The sequence below is a fragment of the Netta rufina genome (assembly GCF_964035555.1).
Source record: "Netta rufina genome assembly, chromosome: 14".
NCBI lineage: Eukaryota > Metazoa > Chordata > Aves > Anseriformes > Anatidae > Netta > Netta rufina.
In genome coordinates, this window is record NC_140137.1 from 10,507,993 (window position 1) to 10,521,378 (window position 13,386).

At 43.8% G+C, this 13,386-nt stretch overlaps 1 protein-coding gene across 1 annotated transcript in view; it reads left to right on the forward strand.

Moving 5' to 3' along the window:
* The window catches only part of ERGIC1 (endoplasmic reticulum-golgi intermediate compartment 1), a 57,400-nt gene that overhangs the window by 15,130 nt on the left and 28,884 nt on the right, over positions 1-13,386 (forward strand). Inside the window, exons 2-3 of the mRNA XM_084295095.1 lie at positions 6,265-6,326; positions 12,563-12,635. Coding sequence (XP_084151221.1) covers positions 6,265-6,326; positions 12,563-12,635 — 135 coding nt within the window. The remainder of the gene's footprint in view (positions 1-6,264; positions 6,327-12,562; positions 12,636-13,386) is intronic.

Below are 13,386 nucleotides of genomic sequence, written 5' to 3' on the forward strand. Positions count from 1 at the left end.
TGTGCCGTGGACCAGCTATTGAGAGTGAGTAATGGCACCAGAAATTAGTGGCCTCAACTTGAAATGCAGTATCTGCTGAAAAACAGATGCTGCTTCAAAAAGCTGGTTAATATGGGAGGTGGAGGAACCGAGCATTGTTTAAACACCCACATTCTTCTGTGTGAATCACAGCCACGGACCCTTGCTGCTAAGACAAGATGACATGTTGTATTTACGCCACTGTTGACCAGCTAGAGGTGGAATGTCAGACCTTATATCATTTTTTTAATTGTTTTTGACATCAGAAATGTAATTTCCTGTAATGTATGATCGTGTCCTCTAGACACCTTCCCTCTTCAGTGCGTGCTGCAGACCTACCTGGACCTACCTGTGATAGAGCCAATATGCTTCAAAAAGAAGACTGATGTTTAAATATTTGTTTTTATTCTGGCGAGAAATAAACTCTGCATAAAGCATAAAAATGTTTTTCCCCTGTCTGCAAGCATTAAAACTAAATTTCTGAATCATCTGAGAAGTGGCGAGGGAGGAAAATTAATCTGCTGCTGACTTGGAGTGCCCAGATTCTGCTCTGTGACCAAGTGCAGTGTGAGTGCATTGCACTTCAGCGTGGCTGCTTGGTTAACTGGAATCTGTGTTTGTCTTTCTCTGATATTAGCTCCTTTACATATCCAACTTTCCCTTTGCTACCAGACATTCAAATCACCATTGAGTTGTACTCATAAGTACTGTGTTTTGTTTTTTTTTTTGTATTGCCTCAATTTTTTTACTTCCTGCTCCCAAAAAAAGATAACAGCATCTTACAGAGATGTTACTGTAGTGTTTTATTGAAGCTTCTTTCAGACTCCAAATATAACAGACAGGATTTTTCTATTCAGGGAGGTGGTAATCTTGAACAGAATAAAGTATTTATTGCTTAATTTCCTGAAATATTTCAGATCCAGACTTGAAACTGTTCAGGTGCATGCAAAGCACGCCTTGGCAGGAAGCCCAACCTGTAGGAGCTCCTGCTGCAGGAGTGAGCTCATCCCTCTTCTCCAGGCAGACATTTTGAGTATCCACTCTAGAAGAAAAATTAATGTTCGGGTAGGCATCCTCTGCCCTCTCTGTCACCCATCTTGCTCTGTCAATCAGATGGATTTGAAAGGAAAGTCAGGAACCACCCCGGGGCTGGGGATGTCGACTTGCTTCATTCTGTTGGTTTGACCGACCAGCGCCTTTGCTGAGCTGGCTCTGGACGTAATTGCTCGTGGCTGTCCCATTCAGACGAGTGCTGCTGCATCTGCCTGGGGCTTGTTAAACGTTTTGATGCTCTCTGTGGCCCTAGGAGACCCTGAAAACTGAACAGGAAGAGCATATACATCTAAGAAAAAATGCTTTAATAGCAACAGCCCATGTTAGTCTAGATACAGCCTGAAGTTCATCTGATGCTTGCTGGCACTTTACATGTGCCATCTATTTCTTGGGTCCATCGAGGTACACCCGTCTGCAATTTTACCTGGCCATCCACTTGTGCAACTGCGGGAAGGTGAAACCAGACATGTCACGTCCGTGTTTCGGAGAGGACTATTGCACACCTGTCCGTCAGACAGCCTGAGCTCTGCCTCGGATCTCCTTTAATCATCTTAAGGTTTGTGGATTCTGTTTGAGCTTCCTAAAGAAGAGCTGCTCGAGGATCATTGTTAAACATGCTGCTTGACCAGTTCATTGACATTCCTGCCAGGGAGGTGAGAAAGTTTCTGGTTTTGTCCTTCCAGCTTTGGAGAGGGGAAAAAAGTATTGTAGTGTTCCCTGACGTTAATCATCGATGTTGGTTCCAGTGGAACTCTGACATTACCACCAGCCCTTTTTCGTTTCTTTGTTTGTAACCATGCTGTCCATTGAAACGCAAGACAATAGATACACTGGATGTGTCGGGAAATTCCTTTGTTATACTGATGACAGCCCAGTGCTATCTTTAGCCTTGTATTCTGGTACTGCGAGGTCCAGCTCTGCCTTTATGAGGCTCTGTGTGACCTGGAGGAGAAGCTTTCCTAGCGAAAAGTTTGTTGTTTCCATCCTACAACCGTGTGAGTTGTAGGATGTTATTTTGCCTTACAAGTCTCGCCTATCTGAGCAAAGGAAGAAAGCTGCCAAAAGCTCGATATAAATAACCTACTGTCCCTCCTGTGGAAACTGTCCGTGTGCACGCTTTGGAAGCGTAAAGTGATGCATCCCTTTGTGAGAGCGGGGTGAACTCTACACGATGCTGCCGGCTGAGTTCCCTTCGCCGTTACTGAGAGGTGATGAACATGCTGTAAATCTACGCCCTGGTTTCTCGTGATTGTTTAGGATCTAACTGCACAAATACCAAAGTGGGTATTCACAGCGTAGTACAGTGTGTCTCGCTGCATCGTGAGCTGTCTGGTAGAACTTTTCCGAACATCCCGTCTTCCTCCGGCGTTAGTAATACCTTCCGCTGCTTTTAACGTGCTGGTATCAGAAATCCAGAAGGCAGCTTTTGCAACATAGAGGGCACAAGGTTCCTGTCTGTTCCCAGGGTATAAATACTCCTCCAAGTGACCAATGCTTCAGGAACCTTGAGGCTTTCTGGAATTTTTACTGCAGGTGCTTGCAGGAACATCTGACCTGAGGGCAAGTAAAACCTGTTCCCCTTTTCCATGCATCCAACTGCAGGCCTCCTCCCTCCTAGGTTACAAATCATCTGTGATGGCTAATCCTCATTCTTTCCTCTTCCCAGGATAGTGTAAGTGATCCCCTGGAATTGCTTTGAACTCTGTGACAGAGGCAAGAAGCCAGTGGCTTTGAGTGAAGCATAGAAATTAATCAAATTTTTAAACCTTAGTTCTGATAGGAGCTGTGGCTTTCACACATACCTGATTTCTTGGGGCAGAGGCTCTTGTGTTACAGTAACTCTTCCCAACTTCACAAAAATAAGAAGTTTGCTTGATTTATTTATTTGCTAAAATGATTTCTAATTAATGAAGTCTTGTTTTGGTTATTTCTGCGATCTCATCTCTCTGCTGTCCCACAAGCATGCTTTTCCAGCTGTCATTGAATCCTGTGCAATTTTTAATCTCCTTTTAACTCTGAGTTTAAATTAGAGTTAACTGAAGGTACCTTTTTTCCCTGACCAGGCCAGTATCTCCATCATTCTTTTCAACGTCCAACGTCTTACTCTCCTTTTTGTTTTCCCCTTTCTTCTCTAAATATGCAAACCCAGCTGCTGCCTCCATCTTCCTGGATCAGACTGAGTTACACTTCCTCAAGCTGTGGCCAGTGCCATATGCTTTATGTGAAGATACCTGGTACCTGCAGAGTAGTTTTCAGTTACCAAACCATAAACCCTCTGAACCCAGAGCACGTCTTTTCAAAGCAGATGAATATTCTGTCAGGATACTTGCATATATCCAGTCCTTTTTCTTCTGATCTGCTGGTCTCTTGGACTTAGTAGCATCAAGGGTCAGTGAGCAATGCGAGCCAGTAGTGTTTGTCTCTAATTCCAAACCTGTCTCTTTCCATTCCCTTCCTGTTAATCGTTTTGACCACTTCAGCATCCTTTTCCAGGCTTAAACCTGTTGGCCTTCCCTTCTGCTGCTTGAGTCCGGCTCTGGACATCATCCTTCAAGCTCCTGCACTCGTCTGTAAGATCTCGGCTGAGCTCTCCTTCCTCCCTGCCACCCAGGCTGCTCTCGTGGCCTCTCCTGGAGATCTTGTCCACTCTTGGTTCAGTGTGGGTCCTTAGTGTCTGTTCTTTTCTAGAAACATGTTAATTCTCTGAAACGTACCCATTTATGCAGTCCTCCTGGGTTGTTCTGTACTCTGTATGAGCCTCTAGACTGTAAATTCAAGGCCGGGAAGTTGTTAGCCCAATGTTCGTGCCTTGTTAGCTGTGTCTGTTCACTGTGCTCGTATATTAAATGATCCTTGAAGTGCTTTAAGGGCCTCGTGAGACAAATGCTGCACATATGCCATACTGTCCTTACAGAGAGGCTTGAGCCTCTAAGGATAAACCTAGAAGTTATCAAAACTCTAGGCAAATCAGATCCGGAGATTTGCTTAAATCTTTTCTTAGTTGGGGCATGAGAAGGGGAGAGGGAACATAACGTAGCTGAAGAGATGGGAAGCAGAAGAGCACGTTGAGAGGGTGAACTGCCTTTTAAGCACTTAAAGCCAGGAGATGAATGTGGCTGGCAGACGCTGATCATCAGCTTTCTCTAGTGTAGCCTATTCCTAGCGTACTTTCGCCACGTAAAACTTGATTTGTGTGTTTTGGTTGTTACTTATGTGATTAAAATGACAGAGGAGAGAGCCACGCTGTGACATCGGCTTTCCACGGAGTTATTTAAAAAGCTGGGTTGCTTTTTTTAAACCTGCGATAGGTCATCCTTTCAAAACTCGTAAATATTTCTGATCGTAAGAAAAAAACTTCCTTTTATAGTATCCCCATACTGCTGTTTCTACTGAATCCGCTGTAGAGCTATTTCCTATTTCTAATTGCTCACTCACCAAACAGCTCTTTTTTTTTTTTTTAACGTGCTCTTTCTTTCTCAGCTTTTTCTCCCCGGTGCTCCATTATTGTGACTGTAGCGAGAGGACGCCAGCTTTCAGCATTTAATGGGCTGCGAGGAGGAAAGATCAGCTACTTCCTCTGCCCGTGAGACCGTGATGTCAGCAGCTGCTCCGGGCTGCTTTATCATCCGCTGCTGCTGTTGCTGTGGTGCACGGGGAAGGAATGTAAACAGCTCTTTCCAGATGTTCTCGGGGCAGCTGGAGATCCATAAATGGCCTCTTTGGTTCAGGAATGTTACTGATCCATCTAGGGGATGGCAGGGAGCAGAGTCATAAAAACATACAGCTCCGTGCCTATCCTGTGCAGCGTGCTCTGTCAATTTTATCTCATGAGCAAGAGCTGTGTGCTGCTGGCAAGTGTGCCGGCTTCATCTCGCTCTGTGCTGGTGTGGCCACGGCAGCACAGGGCCTGGATGTGCTGCAGATACTGAGCTCATCCTCACGAGACCCTTCAGGGATGTACTCTTCCTACTTTATAGGTAAATAGGATGGGTGGGCATGTTCAGGGCTTGAATTGCACAGGCGAGCTACCATAATAACCAGCTCTCCTTCCTTGGCCTACCCGTTCTTCCTCCAGCTTCGACTCCTGGGCAAGCACAGCAATAGTGTCCTAATTCTGTGCGTGGCAAATGCTGTTTTGTTCACCCGTTGTACCCATGATTTAATTAGATACAGAGTAAAGGAAAGAAGGCTGATGTAGTTTTGGAGCTCTGAATATAAAATTTGGCGTAGTAGGAAGCACTGAATCAACATGGGGCTGTTTCATCTTGGTGCTGGATAGAGCAGAAATTTGGAAGCCAGCGTCTCTCATGCTTGTTCAGGACTGGAAAAAGCATCAAATCTCACTTGCTAATGGCGTATCCAAAAAAAGTCTATTCTGGGGGAGAACCAGTCACTTCCTTCTTTAGGGTGTGTGTGTTTTTAATGCATTAATTAATTTTTATTGAGTGGTGGAAAAACTGATGTCAGCGCTGCATTGCGGCTGGACATGCAGCAACACAAGGTGGTAGGAAATAATACAGCTAACATCATAAGGGCAGTGAAAGTTTAACCACGGAGAGTTTAAAATAGCAAAGTTGAGCCATATGGATATTAAAAGGTATGACTGAATCAAAACAACTGTCTAATATTAAGTTGGATTTTGTTGGGGGAGTAGCAGACTTCTTGGGTTAACTGAACTTCTGTGTATCCAATGTCCAAGGGTAGGTTTCTTGCCTCAACACCTTGATTTCTGGTTTTGGTATTGGCAGTCTTTGGCTACCGTGGGATACAAAACACTACGTGCAATGTAGATTGTCTCTCCCTGTATTTTTTGTGAGGCCTTTATTATATTCAGGAGTCTGTAGAGTATCGTTTTCCTTTTACGGTGGTCTGTAAACTTGTCCAGCGTGACTTCTTCCCTGGCACCTGTAGCAGCTCAGATTGCAAAGATCCATGACAGCAAAGCAGAGGGAGGTGGAGGGAAGTGCTCTGGAAACTGGAGCCAAAAAGCAGAGCAGTTACATAATTGTACAGAAGAAAAAGCACTCTTTTTTTTTTTTTGTTTTGTTTTTCCTTTTCACATCCGTCTGCAGACTGAAAAAATGCTGTTGGAAAGCTGGATGGAAAAACATTCAGCATCGTTCATCCCTGTGGGGACATGAAATGTATTGAAATATTCCACCTGTTTTATGGCTGTTACTTTTCCTTTTTCAGGTTTGACATCTACAGGAAGGTGCCAAAAGACCTTACACAGCCAACCTACACAGGGGCTATTAGTAAGTAGCACTTCATTTTGCTGTCCTTGCATACCCCTGATCTAAAATTAAAGATCTTTTGGCTTCTGTGTCTTTAAAGAGATTTTTAAAGGGATATTAAACACTGGAAATGGTATCCTTTGTTGCTGAGACAGCTCATTTTACCCAATCCGTAAGGTTGCACTAAATGACGAGGTAGTTTGCATGGATTTGGAATTTCGGTAACAAAAAGTAGCAAAGATATATTGTTATGAAAGGCAGCTCCTCTTCCCAGGAACAGAAGCTATGAGTCTGCTCCAAACACTGGGGGAGTGAACGACGGCAGGTTTTTTTTTGCCTTTCTGTGATAGGCATCCTCTTAGTGTGAAAAACAGCCGATAACAGTTGTGTTCACAGTTACTGAGCTCAAGTTTTTGCTCGCTGAAGAGACACGAGGAATCAAGCTGCTACAAACGGGGAATCCAGGTTTGAATTCTGGATCCATAAGAGCGGGGCTGATGGCAACGTGCAGTGGCCAACAGTGAGGATGGTTTGAAAAATGGATATTTCTGACATCCTAAGGGGATTCATTTGATGTTTTAGATAGGACTTAATGAACAGAGATATTTCTTTGTCATTATTTCTCATGCTTTTAAAGGAGAAAAGTTACTTTGTCAGAAGCCACCGATAGTGATCCACTCTCACTCCCATGTATCAATACGTAGACTTCAGCTGATATAAATCTCTTGCCTTGGGCCTCTTTTCCTTCCTTCCTTCTCCCAAGGTAGGCTGTAGGCTGAGTAATGCAATTTCACACAATTATATCCAGTGAGTGCACTGTGCAGAGGTAAACATTGATCAGGTTGATCCTGCCAAGTCTGTAATTAGGCGCCTATTGCAGCTTTCCTGTTCCATTGAACAGTGACTTCCTTTGATCACAGAGCTGTGATCCATTCATCCATTCTTGTAGATGGGTCAGTAGCCCTGTATGTCACGGCTGACGTGAGTGATGTCATATCCCTTGATGACAGCAGGCATCAAATAGAACTGAGTCAATAGCAGTGAATCAATGGGGCACAAAGCAAAGCCTTTCGTGAGCTGGAGAAACTCCTCGCTCCTTGCTGTGAGGGTGGCTGAACACTAAAATAGGTTGCCCAGAGTGGTGTGGAGTCTCCAACCTTGGAGATACTCAAAACAACCAGATCCAGCCCCAAGCAACACCGGGGTGTTGGATGGGATGATCTCCAGAGGTCCCTGCCAGCCTCAACTATTCTGTGCTTCTGTGAAGATAGCACCGTACTGTAAATATTTACTTTCATGGAGTCCTTGTCCTCCCTGTTCTCCTGACCACTGAATTATGTGAATGTTGACTCCCTCCTAGGTTTGCTGAGACTGTGAACAAAGCTTGAATAAAATTGTTTAGTAATTTAGAGGCGTATAAGATTTAGTGTTCTTTCAAGAACACTTTGAACTTGCTTAGTGATCCTGCCTTCTCTTCTGTTTTGGAAACGAAGAGTTCCCACACTGTAACTGGTTTCCCTTTGAGAATTTGTCTTGTTATGAATCACCTGCAAAAGAGAATGTTTTAGAAACAAAAAACCCATCAAAGGCCATCCAGCAGTGTTAGGCTTTCAGATCTGCAGTAAACAGCTCAAGTGATAAGTGTGTTGTGGGAAGGCTTGGAGGCTGTGACTCTTACTTAAAATTATTAGCTGACTTATTTCTTTCTATTGTTATTTGCAGCTTCTCAGGCTTTGATTTTCTTCTCTAACTGGTTCTCCTTCTTTTTGTCAGTGTTTGCAGACAGGTTGATAGAAGCTTTTGAACCACACGGGCAGCCAACAACCTGTAGTGGCTTTGCATATGAGGATCCTGGCTGCAGCTTTCCTAATGGGCTTTCTGTCTGACCAAGCCTGTGACTTGTAATTTGAAATCCAGTAATCTTGAGTGTTGTAGGAGGCCATGAATGAGACCGGCCCATTGCCATGCCAGTTTGAAGTCTGGGAAGGTCTCATGATTTTGTGATAAATGCTTCAGGGTATTCAGATGGTAAGAATAATAGGGGCTTTAGGCAGGGGAAGGTGCTTCCTCATAGAAAATCTGGTAGGGTGTAGTAAATCTGAAATGGCTATGGCAGCATCTGTATTTTGTCTTTCTTTAAGTCTTCCAAAGTTTACAGAGCAGATTCAAACTGCAGTAGCTGACTATTGACCTAAGCCCTCTTCACGGGATTTCTCTTGAGACTTCAGCTCAGTATCAGTTCTGGTGCTGAAAGCTTTGAAGGCTTTCTGGAATGAGAATGGCTTTTCTGCAGGATTCCTCCAGTTGCTTTTGGTCTGTAAGAAGCTTGATGTTTATCAGGGAAGAAGGAATAGATCAAATTACAGCGGAAAAGAGATGTAAGTACCAACACTGCCTCCACCCACCATGGATGAAGTGGCCAGCTCCTGTTGGAAAGACGCAGCTCAGAATAAGTGTCTGCTCTTCTCCACCAAAATACCGTAACAGTGTCAAACACAGGCAAGTTCAGAAGCCAACTGGCAGGTTATTGAGAGTCTTTCTGTTATGTAGGTTTTTCTAATTTCAAAAGTTACAGTGAACACTGCATGTAAGGTGTTTCAGATCTGTGTAGAAACCTTTCTGGCTTCTAAAAACTGGTAGGAACTAAGGAATCAAGAAACATCCCCTGTAGTTCAGTGGAGTGGGTTTTGCACAGAACAACACACCCTCTGCCCTGGACTTCTCCGAAACGCACGCGGTAGTTAGGCATCCCCTTTTTCTCAATACAGATCTCTTCTTCCAGACCACGTTGTAGTCTGTGTGCCACTCAGCTGTGCTATTGCTGTCCCTCTTCCACCAGGTGCTTGTGCCAGTCTTCGCGAGCCTTCCCACCCCTGCGCAGTGTGTATGTGATGCCAGCACACGGCCGTTCTAACAGACCTGAGTGTCATGGTGACAGATTGGCCATGTTAGGGTATGTAGGCAGCAGTGGCACGTGCCATCTGGCAGCTGGACAGCAGCAGTGTGACTTCTTAAGAGAGGGGCTTGCAACTCGGGCAGCTGCTGTAGTGATCCTTCTGTGCAACAGTCAGTGTGGACGCATAGTTTGCGTGCACGTGTTGTATGCACACATGGTAATGTTATCCAGAAATACTCCATGCTGTATGGAGGCTGGAGTTTTAAATACACATCAGGAAATATCAAAGTTATGATTCACATGGCATCCGTAACGAGACCCAATCCTTGCACTTCGTAGCAGTTTGCTTCATTGTACAATAAATACTATTAATTTTATGCCTTAATATAGACATGGGTTCACATTCTCAGTCTGCATGCTGTGTTAAACAGTTTGCATTTCTTTCATTTCTTGCAGGGTGGGGAGGAAGAGTCAGGAATGTACCTCGATGGAGCGTATATCAGAAGGGGATTTGTACAAAAGGGCTAGGTTCTAGAAAACAGAGTAGGAAAAAATGCTTGGGAGAGCTTCTTATCCTTTTGGGGTTTCTAATCAACCAACAGCAGTATGTTCCTGTGTGCCTAATGCCAACAGCCTTTGATATATTGATCGTGTTATCATACTAAAAGAAAAAAGAAAAAGAAACCTTTAAGAAACCTGTCTTAGATGGCCTTTCAAGCTCTGTGGGAACACCACAGCACTCTTGCAGTTAAGTTAAGCTTTATGCATTAATTTTTATTGTTTTGTCTGATCTCAGTTTTTAATCTACATTTCCAAATGTAATACAATTGTCAAATTGTGGATGGCAGGAACTGTGCATTACATGGAAGCAAGTAAAGTCCTTCACTATGGAATAAGTAGCTGAAGCACAGAGTGTGTAGATCGTTACACTGGGAATGTTGTGTGTGCCTGCAGTTCCACACGAAGGACAGGAACGTGTGTTCTGTGTGAAAAAACTTCGGCACAAGAGACAGTTCAAGGCACTAAACTTTCACTAAAGACACCCCCTGCTCTGAAGATTCTTTTTGGAAGTCTTGCAGACTTTTTCTAGTGTCCACAGCATCCAATGTCAAGAAGTTTCAGAACTTACTTAGGTGTCATGTAGAGGAAAACCTTCCTCCTCTTGTTTTGAACTGCCACCTTCCATCCCATTTTTGTAGTAGAAGAGACAGCGAGTGGTTGTTCCCATTCATCTCCTCCAGGCTGCTCATGACTTTATAGACCCCTGTCATGACCACTATCTGTAAGCTCTTTTTTAAGGTTGAAAACTGACTGCAGTTCAGAGACTGGCAAAAGTATAGAAAGCCTTTGAAAGTCCCTGACAGGTGTTTTGGGGTATTCTTATGGGACTTAAATACAGGTTCCTATAATTTTATTGTGCTGTATTTGGTAAGTATCATAACAAGTCTTCACTGGAAGAGTTGAATTGGAAAGTGAGCTTGAGGGAGATGATACTTTCTATACCAGGAAAGAAGAAGGGAGTTTGATGATGGAAATGGTAGAAAAGAAAGTGAAAAGTTGGAAGAGAAAGAACGCTCTGGCAAGGAATTTATAATAGCAGTACCAGGCTGTGCAGAAGTGATGGAGAGCAGAGCTGCTGCTGTGGAAAGCCCTTGCAGGATGAGAGCAGGGCAGAGGGGAATACGGGAAGCAGTTAAAGAAGAAAGAGTTGTCTCTCTCATAATGTTCTCCCCTGCTTTCTGCCAAAGATCAGAGATCCTCTGTGTCTGCTCTTGGGTGATTAATGGTACGAAACACTGGATCAACTAGTCCTGTGTCTGACTGGTTGCTTTTTTGTGCTCTTACGTAGGAGTAGATGTTCTCAGAAGAATTTGCTGCTGTGCTTTAAGTAGACCTTCCTCCACCCCCATGCTGCATGATGCACTGTGCCAGCGGCTCAGCTGGGTTACAGCAGTGCTCTTCTGTGCCTTCACAGCTAGGAAATGTGTGACCATCTGAGGGTTTTCTTTTCCTATGAATATCCCCTCTTGCTTCCCATTTTCCTACTGGTCTTTGGGTTTGTTTTTTCATTTTCTCCTCTTCTTCATCCTACCTAATGAATTTTTGGGGCGTCTCTCTTAATCTGTTGCACTTCTGAAAGGGTCAGTAAATGAACCCACCCTTGGAGTGACAGACGAGGAAGGGGAAGCAGTGCACTTCTCCTTCCTCAGAACTATCTGCTGACTAATGTGATGGATGAGGCACAAGGCTCTGGGTCACTCAGGCGTCTGTCTCAGCATTCGCCCTGAGTACCTCCTCTTTCCTTCCCATGCCTCTCACATTCTCCACCGAGGCAGTTTGGTTAAAATTGCTCCCTGGCCAGTTGTGGCTTGAACCTTGCAACGGAATGGGTTTTCGGGCTGTATAGGTCATGTGGAATAAAGTTGAGGAACCTGTTTTTTTTTTTCTTATTTATTTCTCAACCTTAATTAGTGGCTATGGTAAAATGGTCTTGTCCAAAGAGTGCTTGGTCATCGTTACTGTGCTGGGACTGAGGGGTGAACCAGACTGTATGCCTGCTGTCACAATCCTGGAATAGCATGCCATTGCCCTCTTCACTCTTTTTCATAGTGATTCACAGTGAACTTGGATATTTTATTGAATGTAAATGCACGCTGCAACCCTGTCTCTTTGAATTGACACATCCCTGTCTGCTCCAGTCATCCCTACTCAGTAAGATTTCCAGCTGTCCTTCCTCCCAGCCTTTGTTGTGTAGGATGCTGCCCATCACTGCTGCATGAAGGGCACCCTGCAATGCTTTGAACAGTTTTCTGATGAAGATTAACCAGTAATACACCAGTAACTTTTGGTTCCCTTCTTTTAACCGTAGGTTGGCTTTCTTAGAAATAACATGAGCCCTGTGTCCAGGTACTTAGCATTTACTTTATTAGGAATTTTTCTTTTCTAAAGAGTCAATGTGTTGCCAAATGGAGAAATTAGAGAAGTATCAGGCGTTATTTAGATGAGCCCATTATAGCAGTGACTCTGCTGTACCGACTCAATCTAGTGGTTAGTGGAGGGAGGCTGCAAGATGACTTACAGATAGCCTTAGGAATTGACAAAGAACTGAAATGCCTCCTAATTCATGAAATATTGCATAGCTGACTAGGGTTAAGATACACAGCAGGATGCTGGGTGTTGGTATGCCATGGAAGTCACTGCTCTGATGGCCTCATCTCGGTCATTGTCTCAGGAGAGTGTTAGTTCTCAAGTATGTCTGGGTGGCATATATACAGGGGGAATAATCTGCCTGCGTGAAAACAGTTTGTGTCTTTGTTAGAGATATGAAATTAACCTTTTCCTCTACTCTCCTCTTTTCCAGTCTCTGTCTGCTGCTGTCTCTTCATACTGTTTCTCTTCCTGTCTGAGCTCACCGGATTCATAGCCACTGAAATGTAAGTAAAAATCACGTTTTCCTTTGTTGGAATGTATTTTTATAGATGATTCTTTACAGCTTTACTCTGTTATATTGGAAAAATATGCCAGTAATTTCACTGGCCCAGTTAGTTGGCTAATAGTTTAGGATTCCTTTAGGTTGAGTTAAAATTCTCAGACACTCATACAGCTTTCAGATTTACTAAGGTAGACTGGGCAAACTTGATTCTAAAATAATTTTGTTAGAGAAAATTGTTCCAGACTTGCTTGACCATTTATCAGTTGCATACTAGATTTTTCTGTTGAGCGAGGTGGATATTTTTGATGTGACCACAGATCCCATAAAAGGCTTTCATCCCCTTTCAGTCCTCTGATGATAGGTGTAAGGCACTGTGAGCACTAAGATCAATGCCAGTCAGCTGACATTCCCTTTTTCTCCTTAAGTTCTTGATTTCTTGTCCTCATCTGGGATTTGTTTCTGCTCTCCTCCTGACTATGTGCTTTTCTCTACCGATTCAAAGTGATTCTGGAAAAATAGTGTCTTTTTTTTTCACTGGTGCCTCCTGTTTAAATGTGTGGTGCCAACTGGTTGAAACCTTGTGGTCTGTGCTCCGAGACTGTTGGGTCTTGTTGCTGATAAGGCAACAAGGCTGATCTCGGACAAGTCATTCTCTTTTCCCCTTACTTCCCTGTGGGTAGAATGGGTACCCCATTCTGCCAGTCTTCAGAGGATGTCTTCAGAGATGCTTTTGGGGAAAAGGAATTGCATAA